This window comes from Wolffia australiana, chromosome 4, assembly GCF_029677425.1.
Source record: "Wolffia australiana isolate 7733 chromosome 4, ASM2967742v1".
Taxonomy (NCBI): domain Eukaryota; kingdom Viridiplantae; phylum Streptophyta; class Magnoliopsida; order Alismatales; family Araceae; genus Wolffia; species Wolffia australiana.
Window position 1 is genome coordinate 5,751,314 of NC_135838.1, and position 25,391 is coordinate 5,776,704.

General features: G+C 38.5%; 1 protein-coding gene across 1 annotated transcript; it reads right to left on the reverse strand.

Annotated features, from left to right (window-relative positions):
- Nucleotides 1-4,031: 4,031 nt before the first annotated feature.
- LOC144701715 (ATP-sulfurylase 3, chloroplastic-like) lies at nt 4,032-8,430 on the reverse strand. The gene is made up of 5 exons (XM_078573459.1): nt 7,846-8,430; nt 6,198-6,603; nt 5,291-5,551; nt 4,368-4,454; nt 4,032-4,272 (listed from the first exon to the last, which is right to left on the reverse strand). The coding sequence occupies exons 1-5, from the start codon at nt 8,361-8,363 to the stop codon at nt 4,129-4,131; spliced, it is 1,416 nt and encodes a 471-aa protein (XP_078429585.1). The 5' UTR covers nt 8,364-8,430; the 3' UTR covers nt 4,032-4,128.
- Nucleotides 8,431-25,391: the final 16,961 nt, after the last annotated feature.

Consider the following 25,391-nt stretch of genomic DNA (forward strand, 5'->3'; position numbering starts at 1 on the left):
CTCAACCGAAAAGTTCACCGGCAATTGAAAATTACCACAGAATCAGAGTTGTTTCGATTGAGGGATCCAGAAATCACGTTCGATGTAAGCTTCCGGCTTGAATGATGGCCGATTAGTTGATCGCAGCACTCCAAAGATCTTTTGATTTGGGGAGATCTTCGTCGACTGAAAGGTTCACGAACCAGATACGAGAAAATGATGACGGTGTTCAACAAAAATGCTGGATTCTTCTTCAGGTGATAGATATTCGATCGACGATTCTGAATCTGAATATGATCGACAGATGGTCGACGATGAGAGTGGCTGTACTACACCAAACGTTGAGAAACTGCAGCGCTTATCAATCTTGACCGGCAATCTCCAACGGAGATCTAACTTCTGGCCACATTCTCAGAACCGGATCTTGGATCCCACGTACAAGAAGACAAGATTTCAACTTTGAAAATGTCTAAGTGAGAAAAGTCCAAGTCCGATTAGGGCAGGCCATTCCCTTAAGTAGGGGTGGTTGCCCTAATGGCCTAATGAAACAAATAACACAAGAATAAAAGAAAAACATGAAGATACTGGAGCCTCAACACGAGGCCCATAATCGTTCATAATGACGAAAAAAAATAGAAATAAAAGACTAGTCGGGGCTGGTTTTCAAGCCATGTACTTGAAGGTCGGGTCCCTCGCGTCGGCTTGTGTTCTGTGGCACGGCTGCTGGCGAATCTGACCTGTATTTTCTCGATGGTCCTCCATCAGAGTCAATGCACCTGACTTCAATCAAAGTAGGGAACAGTGGCAAGGTATTGATATGCCTAAAGCTGTTGATGTTGATATTGATAGATAGAGCGAGGCCCACAATCCATCACCCTCTGGTTAGTGAGAAATTTAAAAGCATCTTCCGTTATTAATTTGCGGAGATCCCATTGACACACTATACTTTGTATACTATACAATTAGTATCATGTAACCTATATTTTAACATCATAACAAGGTCCAGCCTAGTTGTAAATCAATCACATAATTCTAAAGGGGCCTTATATGTTCTTTTCTTTTTTATAACCAGTGTTTTCAAAACAATGAAATCACATGGGCATAAAAATAGGGCCAGATTGGCGTCTGATTATCAGTACAAAACTGATCAGCCAGATTGATTCTCAGAATGGCATTAGATGGTGTTGGAAATCTGTCAATGATTCATGGTTTTCTTGATGCGCTAGGTGCTGTGGGTACATCACTCATAAATACCTAGCATGAACTTTTTCAACCAACTATATTGACTCATTCATCTAAGACATGGATCCTTCAACCATGGCCTAGAAAACTCAACACTTTAGCAAATGTTGGAATGCCAGTTTTGACAGTTGTGATGAAACCTTCACTTGACATTATATGGATTTTTACTCGGCCTTAACTTTTATGGACAATATTCATCCCCAAAATATCACTTGAGTAGACTGATGCCAAACAAACTCATCCATAAATGATCCTTCAACTCATCAAGAACCTGCAGATTCCAACACCATTATCAGGTAGAGAGGAACTTGTTTAAAGATCTGGAATATGTTGCATAATATGCCCTAGTTTAATCCACCACAAAGATTTATAGTCATTGATTCCTGGGGCTGCATTAAGAGGTAACAATAAAGTGGAACCATCTGAGAAACCTGGAAAGTTAAGCAAAGAAAAAACTGGGAAAGAACCGCAGGGAATTATAACTATTTTTACACAAAGAATTATGGTTATGATTATTAATTATCCTTCAACCCAACTAAAGTCCCAATCAGCTGCAGTCTGCTCTTACCAATCAACCAAATCTGTTGATCAGGGAAACCAATCATTGCATCTTAGCTAACATGACTTAGCTGATGGTTATTCATGGTTTCAAACTGATTCAGGTAAAAAATAACTTAAAACTGGGAAAGAATCAATCAACAAACAAATATATACATCATAGTATTATAACACAGGGTACTTAATACTAATTAATATTAGTATTAGAAACTACATAAGAGTATAATCATGTAATAAATAATCCGTTGTGTTTAGTGTTCCCATGTGATTATTACGTTCATTTATAAAAAAATTAGCTAGTTATTTTTTAATTCCAATATATATATATATATAGATATTGTATAGTCATGTAATGCACTTAGTAAATAGAAGATAAAGCTTCAACTTATAACACTTGAAAAACCAAGGACAACGAAATTTTCTATGAATTCATATCGATTCAGAATCACAATAATAGTCTCATCTTGATTAGTTTTTTAAAAACTATATTATGATGTCATTTTTTCTAAAGTTCATGAACTTGTAAAAAAATGGATGTCTTTTGAATTAGATCAATTCTTACTTAAAATTTTATGTACGCATTACAAATTTTTATTATGGACTATTTATATTCGACTTAACCCCCTAAACACTGATTAAAAGATAACATTAACTTTAGAAAAATTTCGTATGAATTGATGATTAAAAGTATAGGAATCATTTATAATATAGTTTAAAAGTTTTAATATAATTAATGGTTGGTAAGATTCTAAAATATTAATTCTAATCAATTTGGAATTAATTATAGCATTATTTATAAAAAATAGAGCTAGTTTAAATTTTGACCCTCCCTAACAAGAGAGTTGATAAGACTAAGCAAACCCCAATAAAAGGACTGGTTGAGGGTTTCTTACTATGGGTACAGGATCTGTAATGCTTCCAAACCAAATCGGCCGATAGAGGATTGGGCTGACTTAAGGTCTCAATTTGTATACCATGACCTCTGACATGGGTCTTGGTAAACCATGTGTTCAGAAAAATGATACATGAGACTTACCTGATTATAGTTTGAGACATATTTTGATTCAGATGTGTCACATTATTGATCAATGCATGGGTGTGTCTGACTAGCTATGGCTTTGAGATAGTGTTTGCTTGTCCCCAGCCCAATATAAGATGCCGATATTAGAATGGATGCTGAACCGGATATCGGGCGGGACGATAGTAATGATCAATATGAGATATCAGATGACAGATGACAATATTACCAATATCCAGATATCAAATGAGAATATCAGATAATGGTTGCTACAGCATCAATATTTCATACCATTTTCCATTTCAATATTCACATCATCTTCATCTCAGGGGTTGGAGGATGATATCCAATATCAATGTTGCAAATCAATTTTTTTGATGTCCGACAAGTAAATTTTTAAATATTTATCATTTTAATAAGACACATATAAATATGTAATTATGCTATATGAGTCTATTTTTTCTATGCGTGGGTATAATTCCTGTTCATAAATTCGTATGATGAATATTCAATTGTGTTTGACCGGTTGGAATTGTTGGAGGTATGTTAACCTTCAAATCATTTGCCCGGTACATCTAGGTCTAAACAATTAAACATGCCGTACATAGAGTGTAATTATCTTTCAATAATTTTTTCTTCGGAACAATTAATAGTGTCTCCTACTTATATTTTTTGGATATTCCTTTTCCAATACCAGATTCCGATATCCAGTACTGGCATCCAACATGTCCTGAGCCCTACAATATCCAGTACTGGCATCCATCTGACATCCAATATACAGTATTTGAAATCATCTCGATTTCACCCGGACATCAGATATCAATTGACTGAGATTGGATATCAGATGAATAATAGATATTGATGGAGTTGGATAGATTGATGGACGTGAGATGGATAAACTTGATAGAATCTCAGCATCTTACTGTGGTGGTTTTCATACTGTGAAGCCTGTGAAAAGAGGTATGGAGATTAAGAGAGGTTACACCTGTCAAGAGTTTGTAATGTGCAACAGATTCACACTGGTCCAGAATGGCACTCTTGAGATGAATGAATAGTAGATGGTCGACCAGCCCACAAACAATAATATTTATAGGTTGGCTGTTGGATACTGACTTGTCACATTTACTTTACTTTGACCAAATGCTAAGTCCATGAATGTCTAAGAACCAATCCAATCAGTTTTGAATTAAAACCTAACCTCTTTTTTGTTGGTTTAGGCATTCAAAAAAAAATCTGGTCAAAATCCAAGACGGGCCTTCCATAAATAGCACATTTGTCCTGGTCATTACTGTTCATATGAATAAATTTTGAAGAAGATCCAATAATTTCCTTCAAATTAAAACGGTGGCAGACTCACGGAGACCTTCGCTCTCCGATGAAACTAAGCTGCGGTAATACTCAACCAAAACCTTCCAGCCGCCTGGGCACATGAACCCATCGGGTGGACTCTCCATGTTCTTTGCCAGGGTTCGCATCTGGAACAGTAAAAGCCAACGAAAAGTCAACGACCCAGATAAAAGGAGAAAAAGAGACCAAGACCCTAACTGGACTCATCATGGGAAAAGTCAACCTTGGTTCCTGATATGAAGATGAAGTCATCAGGCCTTGACGGGTCAAAGAACGACATCTTCATCTGTGTCTTGTCATAAGCAGCCACCTGACCCAACCAAAAGCCAGCCTTAACATTAAAACATGGAAAATTCCTCTTTTTTTCATCTCAAAAAGACAAGATAAAACAGTTGAACAGACCTCTGTAAATAACTAAGATTTAAATTAGATCATTTTTTTCGGCGAGTTAACATGTATTCTACTTAAGTGAGCTCTATAAGTACCCCTAACAAGGAAAATATAGGAAACTTGCCCTCTTCTTATAAAACAACAAGTTATTGATAAAAAAATTAAACAAACATCCATAAAGAACTAACGTAGAGAGAAAACAATTAACTTTCTCCCCCATGACAACATATATCCTACCTAAATGATCTGTATAAGTACTTTAAATAAGGAAAATATAGGAAAAACCCCTTTCTCTCTAACACATATAAAAAAGACAAGGTAATGATTAAAAAAAATTAACAAACATCCGGAAACAACTAACGAACAGAATAATCAACTTTCTCCCCACTTCAACATGTATCCTACTTAAATGAGCCGTATAAAGATCTTTAATAAGGACAACATATCAAAAACCCCTCTCTCTTTCATATCAAAAAAAGCAAGGTAATGATTAAATAATTGAACGAACATCACCAAATACGTGGTCTAGAGAGAAAACAATCAACTTTTTCCCAGGAATCCAACTTAAATGAGCTGCATAAGAACCCTTAAAGAGGAAAACACAGGAAAAACCGCTCTCTCTCTCACTTTCATAATTGGAAAAGACAAGATAATGATAAAACAAATGACGAAACATAAGGAAAGTACTAGTCTACCGAGAAAACAACTTTCTCCCCAAGTTAACTAGTATCGTAGTGAAATGGGATGTATGAATACCCGAAATGGAAGGATCTTCAGCTTCTCCAGTCCAGGGGCCATGCTGAGGACCTTCTTGCCATGCTCAGGATCATAAAGGTCTCTTTTCTCAGTAGGGTGGCTCATTCCGGCTGGGTCCCTTCCAACAATATAGAAATTAGCTCCTGCATTTAAGCGTGATTTGGCATGCCACTGCACCTCTGTCGGCCCAGCATAGAGCATTGGAGAGGGAAAAATTGCCAAGACAGTTGTCTCAGGGTCCAAAACACCCTCTTCTAACACCTGATAGACAAAGAAATTAGATGGCGCTGCCCATAAAGAAATCAGTTCACAGTATTTCATGGTTTTTGCCATTAAACAGGTTTCCAGGCTAAAATTTAAAAAAGAACTCTGGATAAATTCCACATTATGGTATGAAGGCAGTGACGAATCCTTTATCGTTTTCATGGCATCCCGTTGCTTTGTTATTGTCGCTGTCATCTGCATGTATCTTGGAAGAATGACAATGGACATGACAGCAACAGATTCAACAGGTAGTGGCAATGCCAGGCCTTGAAAATTAGATGACAACGACAATGATTAACACATGATTGAATGTTCTAGTTTATCTTGGCAAGGATGGATGATGACAGTGATGAGCATGGAGATCAGATGACAATAACAATTCATCATCAACCGATGGATGATAGTGACAACAATAGTAATAGCTTTTAAAATATGGAAATGATGGTGATGAAGATTTGCCGCGACCAGCATTGGCCCCAAATCCTCTTCGACCATCTGCAAATCTGAAGATTTTGATCTCATGAGGCTTTTCTGGTGAATTCTACCTTTATCTTCTAGTTATGTTACTTTCATGTTATTTAAAAGATTGCCTTGCAGCTAATTTATTCATCTACCAAAGCATGAAATAGAGCAACAAAATGACCTTTTCATGTTGCTTCATGCGCCATTCCAGTGGCACATCGTCTGCTTTTGTGAACCCACCAAGTGGATGCAGAAGCAGAACAGGGTTCTTGTATCCCATCTCTAGAAGGCGATCACGAGTATGAGTCATGAGTAGGGCATGACCATTGTGGACTGGGTTTCGAAGCTGAAAAGCGAAGACAGCATCGGCATTCCTCCTCATAAACTCGTTGCGAAGTTCCGAAGGAGACAATCGGTAGTCATCAAGTCCGTCATTGTATTTTATCCGCTCAAAGACTTCTAAATCGCCTCCGACAAGCCAACCCTCAGCATTTGCTATCGCTTCCTCAACATAAGGCAGGCCCTTGGCAGTTGTGCCCCATGTTCTTGCAATCCTCTCCTCTTTATGGTGCTTGTATATCTCAATGCTGGGAGTATGGAACAGCTCATTTCATCAATCTGACCCCAAACTCAGTCAAGATCAGGCATGTGATTTTAAATACTTGGACAGGAATAATAATGTTCAAGAGAAATTGATGAATGCAACAAGAAAAAGCATCAAACACAATCTGAAATAATATTTCCCTGAAAATGCCACTGATTTGAATAAATGATCAAAGTGACACAGAACTACTCAACTTGACAATACATGAAAGGGCACGGCATTCTTTCAAAAAAAATGGATGGACAAGGCATCTTGTATCACATTTATCATACACGATTAACTGAAATTTGATATCTTTTGATTAGTTCGAAAACAAATAATGGAAGAAAAAAGTTTGCTTTGGTAGTGTGGCACAGGTGGTCTATGGCAGGGGTGGTTGTCTCCTCGGAGGAGGCCTTCTGAGACTCTACAGGATGGGGTATCCAAGGGGCAGGAAGAACGGGGACGGCTGATTCCTGTGCTCTGGGCAATAGGACTGCACCACACCTAGGTTATTTTCAAAGGAAACGAGGCGTCACTGCTCAGCATAGTACACAATGTGAAGAGTTTGGTCTCTGTTTGATATAAAGGGAAGTGAACGAAGGGGTCAAGGGTGTACCTATAACTTCTACTGCTTAATTATATAGGAGGGTCACCGATCTAGGGTGAGCTTCTCCCTTTTTTAAAAAAAATATAAAAAAAAACAATTGGAGAAAAAAGGAAGTATTATAGCCATGAGAAGAAAATTCTTCAAAAAACTGAACACTGACCAAAGAATCATTGTGGTTCACAAAAACACAGAATCAAATAACTTTCAATGGTTGAGTAAGGATAGAAAATAATAATGAAAGATGAATACTACAGGAATAGTGGAACGTTGACATTTCAAAACAAACAAATAATTTAAAATAAAAAATTGGAGAAAAACTGCAGTATCAGGGCCACAAACAGATATTACAGATGAACAAGAATAAAAAAAGGGAATTAGAGGTGATCAACTGGTAGCTTAAGCAGCGGCTGACTTGCTGAAGAGGGCAGCAGGGTTATTGCGTTACAACTCATTTAATGAGTTAAGATAAAAAAACAATTGGAGAAAAAAAATGAAGTATTAAACCCATGAACAACAACCAAAGAATTATTACGACCCAGAAAAACACAGAAAATCAAATAACTTATAGGGCCGAACAAGAATAAGAAGCAGTAATTAGAGATGAACAAAGGGAAAGCGTGAATTTCAGCGGCTAACTTGCTCAAGACTGCCACAGGCTTATCATTTCCATCAACAAGCGTGACCTTGCTGCTGTTGCCGATGGCCTGCTTCTGTGAATCGTCAATCGCCAGAACAATCGGCACGGACATGTTCACCATCGTGCCATCATCCAGTCTCAAGAAATTGAAATGAAGTGTTTGGAGGAACTCAGCTTCTCTCATGAACCCACGAAGAGGGCTGGCCCAGCCCTCGCTGAGGACATGAACCCACTCGAGATCGACCCTCGAGAGCTTGATGGACGGGCCGCCAGACAAGATCGCCTCCCTTTGCTTCGTCTCTCTCTCCGGCCCTTCAGGAAGGATCAAATTCACCAGTGATCCTCCGTCAGGATCGATCAAACTTGAGCGAATTCCGAGAGATTTGGGCCTTCTTCTCGAGGAAGAGATGGTGGGGAAGGAATTGAAGGAAAACCCATGTCGAGGGAGGGAATTTATCTTCTGGGTCTTGAAAAATGGGTCGCCTGGTAATGCGAGAGCCGCTGCCATAGACGCCATGGCCACGAGCTCGGGGATAAGGAAGCAGTTAATGTTGATGGGTGTGAAGAAGAAAGCAAAGATTACAATTTAGAAGTGCATTACTATTAAAGGAGATGAAGGATGAGTCAGAAAGGCCTCTTCTTGGACTGAAGAGACGATCCTGCAAACATGGTGGACCATGGCGGCCAATGAGAAAAAGTCCAACTTTTCTTTAGATCTCTTCTTAGAATAGGATTTTTTTAACTCTAGAGAGATGGGTCCAAGAATTATCCAGGAAGTAGGCTTGTTCTAAGTCGTCATTCGTCGTCGTCTGGCCTGATGGACGGAATGCTAATGATTTTAATATAGTCTACCATTAATATACCATATTGTATTTAATACATTGAAATATAAAGTTCTGTAATCTACCAGTAATAGTCTATATACTGTGTTTAAAATATTGAAATATTAAGTTATGTAACCTACCATTAATCGTCTTACGAGGATTACAACTGAGTACGATGATGACCATGATGATTGTCATCGATCAGTGAAGGAATTCAAGAAGAGGTAGAGGAAGGAAACAAGAAAGAAAGAGAGAGGAAGAAGGATGACATGGAGAACAAGCTCTGTAGTGAGAATTTTATTGCACAAATATCATTGTACATGTGTGTTCATCGTATTTATAGCTGTTATAAGTTTTATAATAACAGAATAGTCCTTGATTTAATCCTAATCATGACAACAATCTAAGTATTTCCTATCTCGATTAAATCCTGGCCTATCTTTAATCCTATCTAAATCTAATACTAGCTGCTATCCTATCTCTAAACTTATATTGAATCCTAGCCGCCAATCACTTAGTGAGTATTAGGGGTACATGTTCATTTATTACTAATCTTGTATTTCAAATTAATCCTATCTTCCAAACAGGTGGCTGACGTGGCATGGGTACCCGGTAAGACTTTTTAGAAATAGGGATGAGGAGCCTTGTCAGGATGACACGATGATGACTATTGTGGACAGAAAATACTAGCTCACCTCCTTTCTCTTTATGTCTCTCTAGAACTATTTTGCTTGATCTGTATCTATCTCTTTTCTGCGTGAGCTTTTTGGATCTCTCTCTCTCTCTCTCTATCTCATGCATGTGCACTCTTTTCCTCTCTCTCTCTCTATCTCATGCATGTGCACTCTTTTCCTCTCTCTCACTCTCTCATGCATATGCACTCTTTACCTCTCCCTCTCTATCTATCTATCTATCTATCTATCTATCTATCTATCTATCTATCTCGTTCTATCTCTTTCCCGTTTGTGTGTTTTTTCTTGCTCTCTATCTTTGTTTCTCTCTATCTCTCATTGTCACAGTAGCTTGCTCTTTTGCATTCTCTCTTCCTCACTAGCTTGCTCTTTTTCTTTCTTTGTCCCTCTTTATCTCACTCGTTGAGTCTCTCACTCTCATGTCTATCTTGCTCTCTTGCCCTCTAGCTTGCTCATTTTGCCTCTCTCTGTCTTTTTCACCTTCAGGGTTTCTCTAATTCTCGCTTTCCATATCTCTCCATCCATCTATCTAATCCATCCGTATCTCTATTTATTTCTCACTTTCTCTATATGTCTTACTATCCATCTCTTGCTCGCTTTCTCTTGCTCTCTCGCTCACTTTTTCTCTTACTCTCATGGTCGCTTCCCCATTTTCTCTCGCACTGTCTTCCTATCTAGTTTGCTTTGTCTCTTTCTCTCTTCTTCATAAGGCTAGGGTTCAACACATCCCAAATAGGACAGATGATGATAAGTGGTGATACATAGTGTCACAAGTAGTTTTTCACATCTCCCACACTTGAATTGTTCCCGAGGAGATTTTTGTATAAGTTGTTCAAGTTTCCAACCTCTAGAAGTATCCACACGATCAAGGGCTCTTGGATCTCAACTTCTTCTTCTCCAGCCCTTCTTAAAGATCTTGTTGATCTTCTCATCATTAAGACTCTCTAGTGGTTGAGGGAGATTTGGAAACAAAAGAGGGGCAGGGAAAACCTGGTCTGGATTGCGTGTGTGCGTAAAATGGTTTCCCCTCCTTTATTTAAACTTTAACTAAAAGTTTCATAAAAAGTCCCTTAAATAAAGCATATCCACCAATGCCTTGTTAATTTTATGCGTGTGACCATTTAGGCCCATGTATCATTTTAGTTAATAACTTTAATGATCCAATAAAATTATTTGAAACCATTATTAATTAACAATATCATTAATTAGCTTAATTAAGTAATGATCTATTTAACCGAATTGATATGTTAAGTTTCCGGCCTATGGGTTACCAAACTAAACCTTGTGCTCTAAAAGATACATAGTATCAAATGAACTCTCTCACGTAACCTTTATTATAATCAGTTGTTGTATATGTATTATCCTTCTTCCAAAGAAGACTCTCTAATGACTTAGGGTATGTTCAATCGTGAAACCTTATCGTATCATGCAATTATTAATGATGCATGACGGGTATCAATGGAGAAATCCCTTCTGCAATATCCTCACTACTCTTTCCAGGGATTTAGCTACCTCATTTTCATTGAGTCAATCTACTCATATAACAAAGGTGAACAATCACATCTTGATCACTCAATTACCTAAGTGTACATCTTATTAAATCTGAGTTAAGACTTATTTGAGTCTTGACATTAGGGACTTGTAAGCTGTAGTCAAAACATAGTCATCCATCTATGAGATGTCATTGGTGTCTCAGGTCAACGGAGCACTTATACAATTGTGGCATGATTCAACCTTATTGACATTTAGGGTATAATGCCATTTAGGGATTCCTACATATCAATTCAATGAACCTTTTCTCTAAAGCGCACCCAACGTTTGTCCTTAGTGTCACTTCACTAACAGCTACTGGATCAGTCATACTTATCATATAATCAGACTCAGATAGTGTTATTTTATCTAGATACGTATATGATCATCTCAACTATCCATTAGGAATATTTAGAATATATGTTCAAAATACTAGTGATCTTTGTATTATGATCTAACATAATTTAATAAGTCATTTCACATACTCTTTGATTTTATTATTAATATGAAACGGGAATAGTTGTGAATAAATATTTATTTCAATTAACTTAAATAAAAGAGGGTAGTGTGGTTAGCATTTCTACAACATAATATCCATCACATCATCAATTGAGAGATGTCACTAGTGTTGTCATTTTTTATCATTGTCACCAACACTTAAGAATAAAACAACTAGACATAGAGACATTTAAAATATAGTTTTTATATTTATGATACCTGACATCCAATGGCTCTTAGCCATTTAAAGATGTTAGGTTCTATTGACTTGATTGATTCTTAAAAACCTATTCGCACAATAGAGATGATAGAAAATTGATTTTGATTGTACTATAAATTGAGACATAATCGCATCACCTTGTGTGGGACTGATTCCACTCTCGTCTTGTTTCCTAGAAGATGATGTTCAAGTTGTTCCTGTGTCTGACCTATGAAGGTGTCCACGCGATTCAGCAAACAATGAATCTCCTTTTGAACCTCTTGAGTCATCCGTGAAGATCTTATGTGTCATCGCACCATCTAGTCAATACATGAGAGGGAGATGTTTTGAGAAGGGGATAAGACAGGTGGGGTGCCAAGATCTAGCTGGCATGGGCACTTAAAATATATTTATATATATATTTGTATATATTAATTCACTGAAGTTCATTTTAACCCAAATAATAGGTTTAATTTCCAGCCCATTTGGTGGCAAGGTGCACTTTTTACTCTAGAATATATAGACCATTTAATCAACTATCTCTTTTAACCTTTTTCAAGAAACACCCAATGGTGATTGATAGGTTAAAATGGGATCAATTACCCTTCATATATGAGAAATAGTAACACAAGGAAGATAATGTATCAAATACCCTTCTAGGGTAGTGGACATGTCGAGGAAGAGGTTTTTACAATTATCTCCAAAATACCTTAGTAATAACTAACTAGAATTTCATATTTGGGCTTGATTGTCAGCCATACCCTAAGACATTCAGAGTTATATGCAAATGAATGACTATATGTTATAAGATAACTGATATGGATAAAGGCTATCCTAAATGGTTACTGAGCCAATCTATTGGTTTGAGTTAATAACTAGACTTATGGAGTTAACTAATATATTTTTCAATAGAGTTAATTAATATAAATAGTTAGTAAATAAGTTTCTCATTCTTCTACATAAAAAATATTTTTTTATGGTCAATCAAGCTCATACAACCCAACAGAATCAAGTCAAGCAACTAACTATAACTTAGCATATTTGGTTAGATACAATGCACTTTGATCATCTGGTGTTTATCTTTTGAATTTTCTAAAAATATCTGCTGTAATTCATATCTATGATAAACCAAATTAGGGTTCATTTTTTTTTCAAGGTTCTGATATATAGAACAGTATTTAAAATTTTATTTTGGATCACAGTGCAAGAAAATGTTTATTCTACATGGAGAAATTATTTAATAAGTGAAGTTTTAATTTAATTTTTATGACTTTTAAACACTATAAAATATTAATTATAATTGAATAAAATCAAATAGTGAAAGTGAATTCAAATTATTCTAAAATGATGATATTTTTTCTAAAATTGATCTAAATTTCAAAATATTATATAATACATATGCAAGTTTAAAGAAATTTTAGAGTAGAAAATAATATTTCATTTGACAAAAATACCTTGCTGGCAACTGGATAGTGCTTGTGATAGTCAATGGGATTGGTGTGAATAGAGGGGGTGGGTGAGTTTGAATGTCATGAATTGGAATAGTGGTAGCTGCAGATATGCAACACCAATCAGCTGAGCAGGAACGTGTGAGGTGGATTTTACTATCACTGGTGTCGAATGAGATAGAGTGGTTATGATTCGATGAGCAACATATTTATAGGTGGTGTATGTGATGGTTAAAACCTAGCTATTAGAAAGGATAACCTAGGAAAAAGGTATCAATAACTTCATTACGTAGGATGATTACATATAGTATGTTGAGGTTTTATTAGGATTAATGGTTATGATATATTGTAATATATATGAACACTTTAATCAAAGGGGTGATATTTATGGCTTCAACTTTAAGAGCGCCGTTTTCTTTTTCAATAAATTGTATTACGATATTTCATTATTGTACAATAATAGACTCCTAATCAGGTGGACCATATAAAGAACTTGCATTGTTCTAGGGACCAAGTTTACTTGTGTAGATGGGTTTATTTATATAAAGCCATGATTGTGGTACAAATTGAATCAATTTAGCAGGAAACCATGTTAGCTGGTGATTCCTAAGTTCCTAGTGATCACTTTTGAACAAAACATAGCAAATCAAACTCAAAAGTATCATTTCGTAGTCCTTTTAATATTTCTCACTTGAGTAAAATTAAACTCATTTTATAATACATTTTAATTATTTTATTTCACTATTATTTTTATTTCATTCATTTACATATTTTCTCATCTAAATAAAAATGTATAAAACTATTTTTTGAGGCAGAAAATCTATGCAAAGAGGTAGAACTTACTTATCATATTATTTAAGATACTTGTGCTTCTGGTTATGTAATACATTTAAGCTATTTTAGGAATTTTGATTCTAAAAGATCGCTTAAAGCACAAGCCAAAAATGTATTAATTATCTCTTAATTTTGTATGATTCTCTTCATTTACATTTCTTTATCTATTTGTATATTTTTTTGACTTATTCTTTTCAGCCTATCCTCCACCTAATACTTACACATATTATTACAACAATTCCCCCATATATGACTGGTACATAGACTTATTCATCTCTTTTACGTGTAATATTTGTACACATATTATATTTGTTCCTATAAACAAATATACAATAAAGTTATTCTCAATATTATCCATCTACAGGGTTTTAATCCTTATTATTACTATTCAAAATTGTATAACTATAATTTTATCTTCATTTCTAGTATTCTCATAATATTTATGGTCATTTTCTTATAACACTGAATTACATTGGCCCCTAATAACTAAAATCGATTGAGATTATCCCACTAATTACTTTACAGGGCGAGTGAGTTTATTTTTTGTACATTGCATTTGAATGAAGAAATATTAAAATCATAACAATATCAAATGCGTATGCATTTTTTTTTAACCATGTGATCAAAGAGTAGCAGATTGTTGGATAAACCCTGGTGATCATCAACAAAATGTCATTTCTGTCTTAGGACTATGTATCACTTACACAGCAGTGATCTGAATCAACCTAATTGATACTTATGTATGATAATGTTCATTGAGGAAATACTGAGTAGAAATGCGTTTTAACTTGTGATGAGGCAGTGTTTCTTTCAATTCTGCCATCAGATAGCATTAATGTCTTACAAAAAGGAAATACATAACAAGTGTTCTAGAGCAACATGAAGACTAGAGATGAATTTCTTAAACTTATAGTACCTTCATAGAGGCATCAGCTGCATCAGTATTTAAACTTTTACCATTGACTCTTCAGTGGTACTCTCCCTAGAACTTCTTTAGTGTTCATTACCTCATGCTCTCTATCTTATTTTCTTTATCCATCTTTCTTATTCGATCTCTGTATCTTAGAGTCTCTCTGGTTAATTTCATCTTACTTATTCCCTAAATACATATCTCCTATTCAGTCTGTCTCCCTTATACTCTCTCATCTTTCTTGATTTTGGCATTCTCTCTATCTTATTATCTCTATATCTATCTCTTGTATTGAACCTATTTCTTGCCTCGTGCATTTCATCGTTCTCCCCATTATATTCTCTCTATATCTATCTCTTGTATGCAGCCTATTTCTTGTTTTGTTCATTCCCTCACTCTCTCTACTTTATTTTCTTGATGTGTACCTTTTTTATCTCTCTTTTGCTTTATTCATTAACACATTCGCTCTATACATTTTAATCTTTCTATGTGCCTCATTAGTAATGAAAGATTAATAATTATGATGTAGATTTACCATTTTTTGAGGTCTGACATGGTAAAACCCTACAGTTTTAGATTCTTTATAAATTCTGAAATAAATCCATACTCTTCAATTACTCTTTGATTTCTTTTGCAATTCTGATGTGTTCTTTTGCCTGACCAATATAAATGATTATTCAAATCCTTACAGAATATACACCATTGTACCGCATACATAACATTATGTATAGTAAAGATCCAATTGCTCCTGTATATGAGAGATTTCCTATCATTGCTCTATCTTTAAATCTTAAGCGAATGTTTTTTTTATATATTTCATGATGTGTTTTTTTGAGACATCTTGCAGTTCTTCATCAGAGAAAACTACAGCTTGATCTTAACATGCAATTTATGGATAAAAAAATAATTTTCAAAGTCATTGAAACTTATAAACTTCTTTGTGGTGATAAGTACCAATATAACTTGTAGAGAGTAATAGTAAATTTATTAAAATAATGACGCTCAGAACTTGGTAAAATTAGATAAAGAAGTAAATAATAAATATTTGAATGAATTTATAATTATACATAATCAGTACACTAATCTCATTAAACGAAAATAGTACAGAATTTGGATTCAAGTATAAGGAGAAATCAGTGAGTAATTCCGCTAAGGAAAATTGTTGGAGTAGCAGATCCCACTCTATCAAGGATGACACCAAAGCCCATGCCATCATCAGTGGCAGGCACTCGCTCGACCCCTCTAGAGGGGTATGCCAAGAGGAAGGCAAAGATACTTTCGTGATTTTATATTCGAGCATTATCTCCGTGAACGGCCCTTCCTTTTTCGCTTCGAACTGTTGTTTTGTACGTGTTTTATTTTTGTTGTTTTAAGAGGGGCCCCTATTCTAATCAGCCCCCTCTTATGGACCATTTGTTTGGGCTCATCACCATCCCTACACAAGGGATGGAGGGGGTGCCCTAGTTTTTTAAAGTCTAGCTGAACTTTTTAAAAAAGCGATCGTTTGCAATGGTGTGACAAAGAAGAAGAAAGAGAAGAATAAGAAAGAGAGAGAGAGAGAGAGAGAGAGAGAGAGAGAGAGAGAGAGAGAGAGAGAGAGAGAGAGAGAGAGAGAGAGAGAGAAAGAGAGAGAGATAGATAGAGAGGGGGAGAGAGAGAGAGAGAAGAGAGAGAGAGAGAGAGAGAGAGAGAGAGAGAGAGAGAGAGAGAGAGAGAGAGAGAGAGAGAGAGAGAGAGAGAGAGAGAGAGAGAGAGAGAGAGAGAGAGAGAGAGAGAGAGAGAGAGAGAGAGAGAGAGAGAGAGAGAGAGAGAGAGAGAGAGAGAGAGAGAGAGAGAGAGAGAGAGAGAGAGAGTGAGTGAGTGAGTGAGTGAGTGAGTGAGTGAGTGAGTGAGAGAGAGAGAGAGACAGAGAGAGAAAGAGGCGCCGCCGCCTTCTGCCAGAAACCGCCACCACGGCACCCCAACACCACCGCCGCAGCTCGCGAGGCTTCCCACACTGTCGTCACATCGACTCACTACCCATGCCAACTTGCCTCCTGATGTCGCTGCATCGTCACTGCACGCCATCCGTGCCACTACTTGAGGCACCGTCGCCACCACTGGATGCCACTGCCCTGCAACGATTGCCCGTGCCGCTCTCCAAACTGCTGCCATGCCGAATCGTCGCCCGTGCCATCGCCAAAGTCGCACCACTGCCACGTGGTAGTCACGATGCCATCGCACTATCGCCCGTTGCCATCTCACCGACTTGCTTCCCACCTTGTCGTACCGCTCCCAGTGGTGCAGCCGCCAGTGCTACATACCACTGGCATGTGGCCACATCGTCACCCAGCCTGCCCTCGTGCCTTCGCACCACCTCGATGGTCGCACCATCGCCCGGCCACCCACGCACCATTTGTGCCAACCCTTTGGTAAAGCCAGCAGCCACCACCGCACCGCTGCCCCCGCCACTACTCCACTACCAGTGCACCACCGTTGCCCGCGATGTTGCTTGCGATGTCGTCGTGCTGCCCATGCTGTCACATCGCCCGTGCCATGGCTCGCAACACCATTGCCACTGCCTGCATCACCACTCCCTAGATTGCGTGGCTGCTTGCGCCTCCCTTTTTGAGTCGTTTGTGCCACTATTGAGCCGCATTAGTCGCTTACTGCCGCCACGACTTCACCTTTGCCTTGCCTCCTCGATTCCTATGCCATGACTCATGAGCCGTGTCACAATGTAGGTAGAGCTACGGCAGGCCCGTCTTTGGCACAACTCCACTAACTCCGCCCGTTGGTTCCCCATCAACAAGTACATAATTTCCTTGCCCACTCGTTAATTTATGTTTTGTCTTATATCTTTCAGTTGCACTCCAGCTTGCTCGGGTTAGATTATGTCAGAGGATAAACATATATGAGAGAACATATTGTGCGTCTTCCCAATGTACAGCCCAAGCTCGTCTATTACGTGAGAGCACCCACGGATTCAGTCCGTACTGCATCGTAGACATCGCCGTAACTCTGACAAGGGTCAGGAGGTCCCCTTCACCGCCGTTGGTCGCCCGGCCCCAAAGCCAAGAACTTGGCAAACCCCACGAGTCAGAGCCTGCAGTTAAATATGCCTAGGAGTCTTTACATCAAGTAGTCACATCTCCGTAGACCCAAACTCGATGGGAAGAGGTCAGGTAGGAACCTGGTACCCGGCCGAACGAGGGTTCGGATGACGTCTCCGATGACGTCTGACATCTCACATGCATTCACCAATTCTAAAAACCAATTATAGAGAGAATATTATTATTTGATATACATTATTACTTTCCATATCTGATACCGAGGTTGAAACCTTTGATTTCTTCCTCTTATCATCTGCCTTGGAAGGCTTGTCTCTTTTGACCAGAATATTTCCTTTAGTAGGTGAATTCTTGTTGGCTTTTCTGAGTCTTCAGATTGTTAGTCATAGGCAGGACAAAATTCTACTAAGGTAAATGCAGTGGCCAGTTCTAAAAAGGAATTTTAGAAAAAATATTATAATTTTCTATTTTTTGAGACAGGATAATGTAGATATTATTTGATGTATTTATTTAGCATTGAAACAATAATATTTCAGTTTGACACACACAATGACATTGGGTGAACTGACAGTTAAAAAATGATGGCGACGACGTCAACACTCCTACCGTGTAAACGCCGCCATCATCACCCGACCAAGTCAACGCGCTAGCATCAAGCACGTCTCCGCCGAAGCACGCCCCGACACGGGTCATGATACGACGTCAACAACTACAGAACCGTCAGGACAATGACCAAGTCAATGCACCGGCTTCACCCACGTCGCCACTTACGCATGCCCTATCACGCGTCATGACAGATCAAGAACTGCCCCTTGACGTGACATGATACCACGTCGCCCGTTATTATTTTTGTTTTTATTACCCATATTTTCTCTTTCCTCCAAGGCCTATACATAAAGGCCAGTGCTGTAAGAAATAATTAGGCAATGTCATAATTCAAGGATTGAGTTCCTTTACTCTTCCTAGAGGGCTTGCCCTAGCCTTCCCCCTTCCTTCCTCAGATCGTCGCCACCACCATCGTCGTCACTGCCACATGTCCCGACCGCCGCTTGCTCTCTCTCTCTTCTCTCGGCCTGTACGTCCAACGCTTCGGCACTAGGACCGCCCACGCCAGGTTTCTTAGCTCCGTACACCCCGCTTAGGGCCTCCCACGCCAGACATCCTAACCTGAGGCGCCCCGTTAGGGCCGCCCATGCATGCATCCCAGTACCAGCCGCCTGCTCGAGCTGCCAACGCCAGGCGCCCTAGCGCCCGGTTGCTCGCCAAGGTCACCGAACACCAGACGCCTTAGCACCGGCTGCCCCACTCAAGGTCGCCCACGCCAGGCATCCTAGCGCTGATCGCCCTGCCCAGGGCCGCCCACGCCAGGCCTCCCAACGCCGAGTGCCCCGCCGGGGCCGGCCGCGCCAAGCACCCTAATGCCCGACTGCTCACTACGGTCACCCAACACATTGGACACCAAAACCGGTTGTCGTCGACGAGTCCAAAGCTTCGAGGGGCACGCGCTCCATGTGCGCTGCACGCCCTCCATGTGTGCTCCGCGCACTCCACACATGCGGGAAATTGCCTACGTCTGAATCTCCGACAACGACATCATTGCTCGTTTGCCACACCCAAGCATCTTGGTCACCAAGCGACCATGATTAGCCAGAACATCCCCTCGCCAGGCCCACTCAACACACAGGATCTCCAAGGTATATCATCCAAGCGGGGCCACGCAACACCCGAATGGCGGAGCCTCAACACGCGCTCTGGTGCCAAGGTACGCTTGAACGCTTTGGTGTCGTGTGTTCTTTGTCCAGTATTCCACGAGAATTCTACCACCGCTGTCGGATTTGCTTTGAATTTCTTGGAATTTCAACGACTAGTGGATTAGGTCTTTTCGTGAAATTTCCCGTGAACGTGAATTCAAATGTACTGGATTTGGTGATTAGACATGGTCACGGAGGTTGAAGAGAGTACTTCCGCCCTCGATGAGGAAAGGGGCTGCACCACTATTATTTAATCAGATTTAAGTTTTTGAAACCGATCGTGTGGATTTGTTGTCTGTTTTATCCCTCCATTCCTAAACCATACCAGCATCCAACACCTATTGTCGTCCTGCTGGTCTCCTCCATCGTCTGCTCCCGTTCCTCTAGTTGTCCTGCATCAAAAACACAACGAGATTTTTGATTTTTTTTAATCAACACATTGCAATCATAAGTATCATATATAGAGGAAACTCTTAGACAAGGTCATGGGTTTATCATCAATTTTCCAAGTCAAAACTTCAGAAAAAATCCAGTTTAACATGCAAGATCAAACTGACAAAGCGATAGTAAAAGATTACCACAAAGAACTCTAAATAAGACAAAATGATGAAAATTTAATGATTGACTACCAAGATATGCCTTTAAATTTCGAACCAGAAATCATGACTCGCATTCAGACGCTGAAATCAACCATAATTTTGGAGGTGAAATGTCCATAGAAATGATAACATTTTCTTGTCACTGCTGAAGCGGCCATTGAAAGTCATAATGAGCTTTCGAAAGAAAATACATGGAAAAAAAATCATGATGGTTTGTTAAAAAGTTAGTGAAAATTGATGGAGAACGACAACCGTGACAAAAAGGTTTCAGACCATTGGAGAATTATTCATAATGATTTGATGTACTGGACTCGGATTATCTTGTTAAATTTGTATCAATGAAAAGCCTCAAAGAATAAATCTTTCCAACACACCATTCCACAAATTAAGCCTTAAATTATATATTTTTTAATTTTGGCTTATGAAATTTTTGGGGGTTTATTGTTCCATAACTTTGACAAGATGACAAGAACTTTCCATCAGAAAGAATGACAACTACTAAAAAAAGAAGTCTAATATTTACGAAGAAACTTTTCTGCATCTCGATCTGTCGAGTGTAGGTTTATAGAGAAAGAGAGAGTGAGGCCTATTTTTGCTAAAATGAGGGGAAGAAAATCTGACTGTGTGTTTCTTTACGTGAAATCAGATGGTCAAGGTTGCAGTAAGTCAGGCAAAGGGATTGGCCACATAGCACAAGGCATAAGCTGGACACCATTTTCCTCTTTGAAAAAGGGTTGGACTGTTCAATGTGTCAGTTGTAGTCATATGTCATCTAGATTGTGCCAAGCTCTCAACTTAAATGCTGGCTTTGAATTTGTCATTATCTAGTTAGAATACTCTCCTGTATGTGGATATTTTATATTGTCCATTGGGGTGTAACATCCACAATCATTGTTAACTGTAAAACATCAAAGTCTCTAGATTACCCCATGCATACCTAGAAAATCTAATGTAGTTGACCCTATATCAAAATTTTTGAGCTACTTTAGGTGTAAAAAAATAGGAAACATTTATTGGTTAAAATATAACTTAAGTAAAAAAATAGTTTTCATTTATAATGTATCATCTAGGGGGTACCTATTGTCCACACATATGCATGATATGTGCTGCACATGGGCCCCTTATACACTGCTGGCTTCTTGGCACACATCTCACCTCTGGCGTAACCGCATCAGTAGCCACAAACGCTAAAACCAAATATTTTTACTACTATGGCTTTCTTTATCGCCCCAAATGAAACTTTCGCCATTGGTTCATATACTTTCTTTACTTTTACTTCCATGTCTCCTGAAATAATGGACGAGACAAACTAATGTTTAATTTATAATAATCTCTAGTTTGATGTGAAACTAAAAGTTATCATTCTTTTATAATTGCGTCTGATTCTTGAACTCATCTTTTCGCCTTCATCCATTATTTATCCACCAATTTTGTTAATTTTATATGGTTTGCTTACATTTGATCCACCAATCGGCAGCATAAAATTTCTAGCAATGAAGATAGACACCTAATTATCACACTACACAAGTATTTAGTTGGAGATGATCTGCCAATGCCTTTAAGTCAGTCCGACATTATGTTTCCAATTATGCTTGCAATTTATTATTTAGAACGTCATATGTTGCTTCCTACTTTGGGTATTCCACTACAATTTAGTCAATAAGGACACCCTTCTGTGCCCCTTATAAGGGAACTGTTGCTCCTTTTGTCTTTCAGAATACCATAATGAAAATTTGAGTTTGTAAGGAAGACTTTTCTTTACCCATGGGGTTCCCTCGCATCTCCATTCATATGATAATTTTCCCTTGTTCTAGTGGATCCATGAGGGAGAGGATTGCTGAACGACATGGCGCCACAAAGTTTATCGCCATCAATGCCAATGCTGCAACCTGAAATAACTGCCACTACCTACTCATCATTTCCTTTTCCTCTCTTAGAGTAATCTAGAAGATGATCCGTCCACTTGCGCGCTGCCCACTTGGCCAACTGCTTGCGTGTGATACTGGGCTGGCCATTTGTTAACAAGCACTGCCAACCCAATCTCCCGGTCTCATGTGCTGCTCACCTGCCCGCTTGCCCTCTCACGCTGCCTTGCCTACGCTTGCTAGTGCCACCAGCCATCGTGCTTGCTCGTCCTCCATGCTCCATCTGAACATTTACATTATCGAGCCACCGCACTCCACCCGATATGTTGTGCTCGCTTGGCTGACCGCAGTGTACAGAGGCCTCATCGGCTCTCTCCACAGACTCTTACCCTTACCCTTCCAGTATTATTATTTCTTCTAGTGTATTTGTTGCATGTTCCACTGCCGGGGATTTATATTTTTAGGATTACATATAGTATTGAGGGGTAGGACATTTTCACTTTGGGTGTTGAACTAGTCTTGCTCTCGTCAAACAGGTGTAGAGGCTTGGAGCGAGTGATCGTTCCCACTACGTTGGCCTTCAAGCTGATATATGGTAATAAGGAACCTGTATGCATCCCTATAACCACTCATGTGGACTCTCTGCCATGTGTCAGTGGTCTTCTATCTTGCGTTTTCCTTGATTTTTAATTAATGTATCATCTATTTCAGCTGCAGAATTTTGTTGCCTCACTCATCATTTTGTGTAGTGATAACATGCAAATAACAGCTAAGAAAGTGCTAATTTCATCATATGTTTTGGGCTTTTAATGCATTAAACATGGATTTTAGCTTAAAATAATAAATTTCTTGAATCTCAAGTCAAATAACACTTTAAATAAATATTTAGGTCAATTTGTACACTTTAAATGTTTATAAAATGAATTCTAAATGAAGTTAAAGAATTAATTGACCTATTACTGTTAATAAAAATAAAATAAGTAAGGAAAAAAACTTTAGAAAATAATAAAATCATGGTTTAGGTATTAATACATATTGTTAGGATATATTTTAGGTGTTTCCCATTTTCAAACATTTGTTTTATATGAAACTGGCCCTTATTGGGCCAGTTTAAGCGATAAGGGGTGTTCAGTGTGCAGGTAAAAGACACCGAAGATATCGGTGGCCAATATTAACGCCCGCTCGGGCTTTGGTGCGTGACATCCGCGGATCATGTGTGGCATGAAGCTCACCACATATGTCATGATGAGGACAAATGAATGAGCAGACCTGGGCTTTCAGTGCGCGACACACACATGCGCACCCGCGCGATGACCAACCACGTGCAGCTCAGCTTGCTGTGTGCGACGTGGCGAGTTAAGCGCATGCATAGCACTGGGTGGGACCTCCACCGTGCAAAGCGTATGTACACGGTGCGATGCACACGGAGGAAGACCCGCACAAGATAGCACGTTAGCCAATAAAAAATGCATTGTACGCTCAGCGTACAACGCGCATAAGAGATAAAATATAACAGAATTGGAAGAGCTGTTCTTCCAATTCCGTGGCAATAAAAGAGGAGAAAAGGAGATTTCATAGTTAATTCTTGATTGGGAAGCTCAAGGAGAGTAGGCTTGGCCTTCTTAAAGAATCAGGAACAGCTTGGTGGGGAATTTGACACTTCAGTTGGAGAGAAATTTGGCGATCTGGCACCGCTAATTTTCCCAAAAATTCAAGCCAAAAATCAGTGGAAGTGCACAGTTTGTGCTCGAATTCTTCTTAAATGAGCTCCGAAATCCTTCCAGGTACTCCTAGGCTCAGCTCAAATTCAACTTACATTTCATTTGGTGTTTAGTTTTCATGATTTGATAATTCGCTTCCATTGAATGTTTTGCCTGAAGTTTAGATCTATATCTGATTAATTTTAGAATATCTGTTATTTTGGAATATTTTGAGCTTTAGTCGTCTTAGTTAATAGGTTGGAATAAAAAAGTAGTATCAGCCCACTTGTATTTGATTCCAACTACCCAAATTGGTAAATCGTGTTCATGATTTCCCAACCTACGGCAGCTTAAATTTCAAAAAAAAGGGAAAAGAAAAGAAGATTCTGAGTTTTATTTCTTGATCATTGAATTTTCTTCATTTTATAAGTCAGTAGCATTCTGCAGTTGAACTCAAACGTGTCGTGATGGAAATGGAACCTTAGATAATTGAACAATTTTTTAGTTACTTGGATTAGCACGATTTTCTAGTTAAGGGTATATCTCCAATTTTGAAGTAAATTAGATATGAATGCAAAACATCATAAATACTATTGTAAGGCTTTCAATTCGTGAGAGGTTTGGGTTAGATTCTACAAAACAAGATTGGTAAATAATAATTGAGGTTTAGTGGTAAAAACAATCTGACAAACAGTAAAGCTAAGATCTTAAAAGTCTAAGATGAATTGAATACTTATACAGTTTAGTAGGGGATTAGTTTGAAATTGTTCTCAAGAATTGCTAACTGATCATAAAACCTGCTAAAATCTAAAGAAAGTATATCTAATAAAACCTAGAGGGCTAATCCCTAATTTGAACAAAACTGAAACTCTCAATCGCCTCCCTAGGGTTTGACCCCTTAATCAAGTATGAGGGATATATAAAGTTTAGTGATAAAGTTCAAAAAACCCCTAAATAACTACATATAAATATGTACATTTCAAGCTTATTATCTGGCGCCGTTGCCGGGGAGGCAAGATCTTTGCAGCCAAAATTATATTCTGAAAGAAGCGATAGAAACCTACCTGTGAAAAACAAAGATCACAAAATCAGGATGGTCGAAGGATGGAGGGAATTATGCAACAATCAAGGACCTACATTGAAGGAACTGTCCGCACCCTTCAATTATGAGATTCACTCGAGAATAATAGCACATCTACTAGAGCATGCCAACTTTAAAATCGATGGTTCAATGCTAAATCTGTTGCCAAGCTTCCATGGGAGATTTAGTGATGAACCTTATGAATTCCTAAGAGAATTCATCCAATGATGCTCATCATATAACTTTGCCAGAGTATCCCAAGAGGCAGCGAAACTTATGTTATTCCCATTTGCTGTTAAGGATAGAGCAAAGGAGTGGTTGAATAGCTTAGGAAAAAGCTTCACAACATGGCAAGAGGTTTAAACAGGGTTCTTGCAGAAATGTTTTTCTTATGGGAGAACTCACGACATAAGGAAATTAATCCGAGATTTCACCCAAGGGGACGAAACCTTTGGAGAAGCATTGAAGAGATTTATGTCCTTGACTAGGAAATGCCCTCATCATGGCATCCCTGAGCATGAACTCGCTCAGATATTTTATCAAGGATTGGATTATAACGATCGA

Bases quoted from the DNA above. Each gene is read 5' to 3' on its own strand.
- LOC144701715 (XM_078573459.1), bottom strand. From the start codon at position 8,363: ATGGCGTCTATGGCAGCGGCTCTCGCATTACCAGGCGACCCATTTTTC. The intron at 6,604-7,845 runs GTTAGCCGCTGA...CCATACTCCCAG, and splicing joins CCTGTGGCAGTCTTGAGCAA to CATTGAGATATACAAGCACC. The intron at 5,552-6,197 runs GTCATTTTGTTG...TTTGTCTATCAG, and splicing joins GCATGAAGCAACATGAAAAG to GTGTTAGAAGAGGGTGTTTT.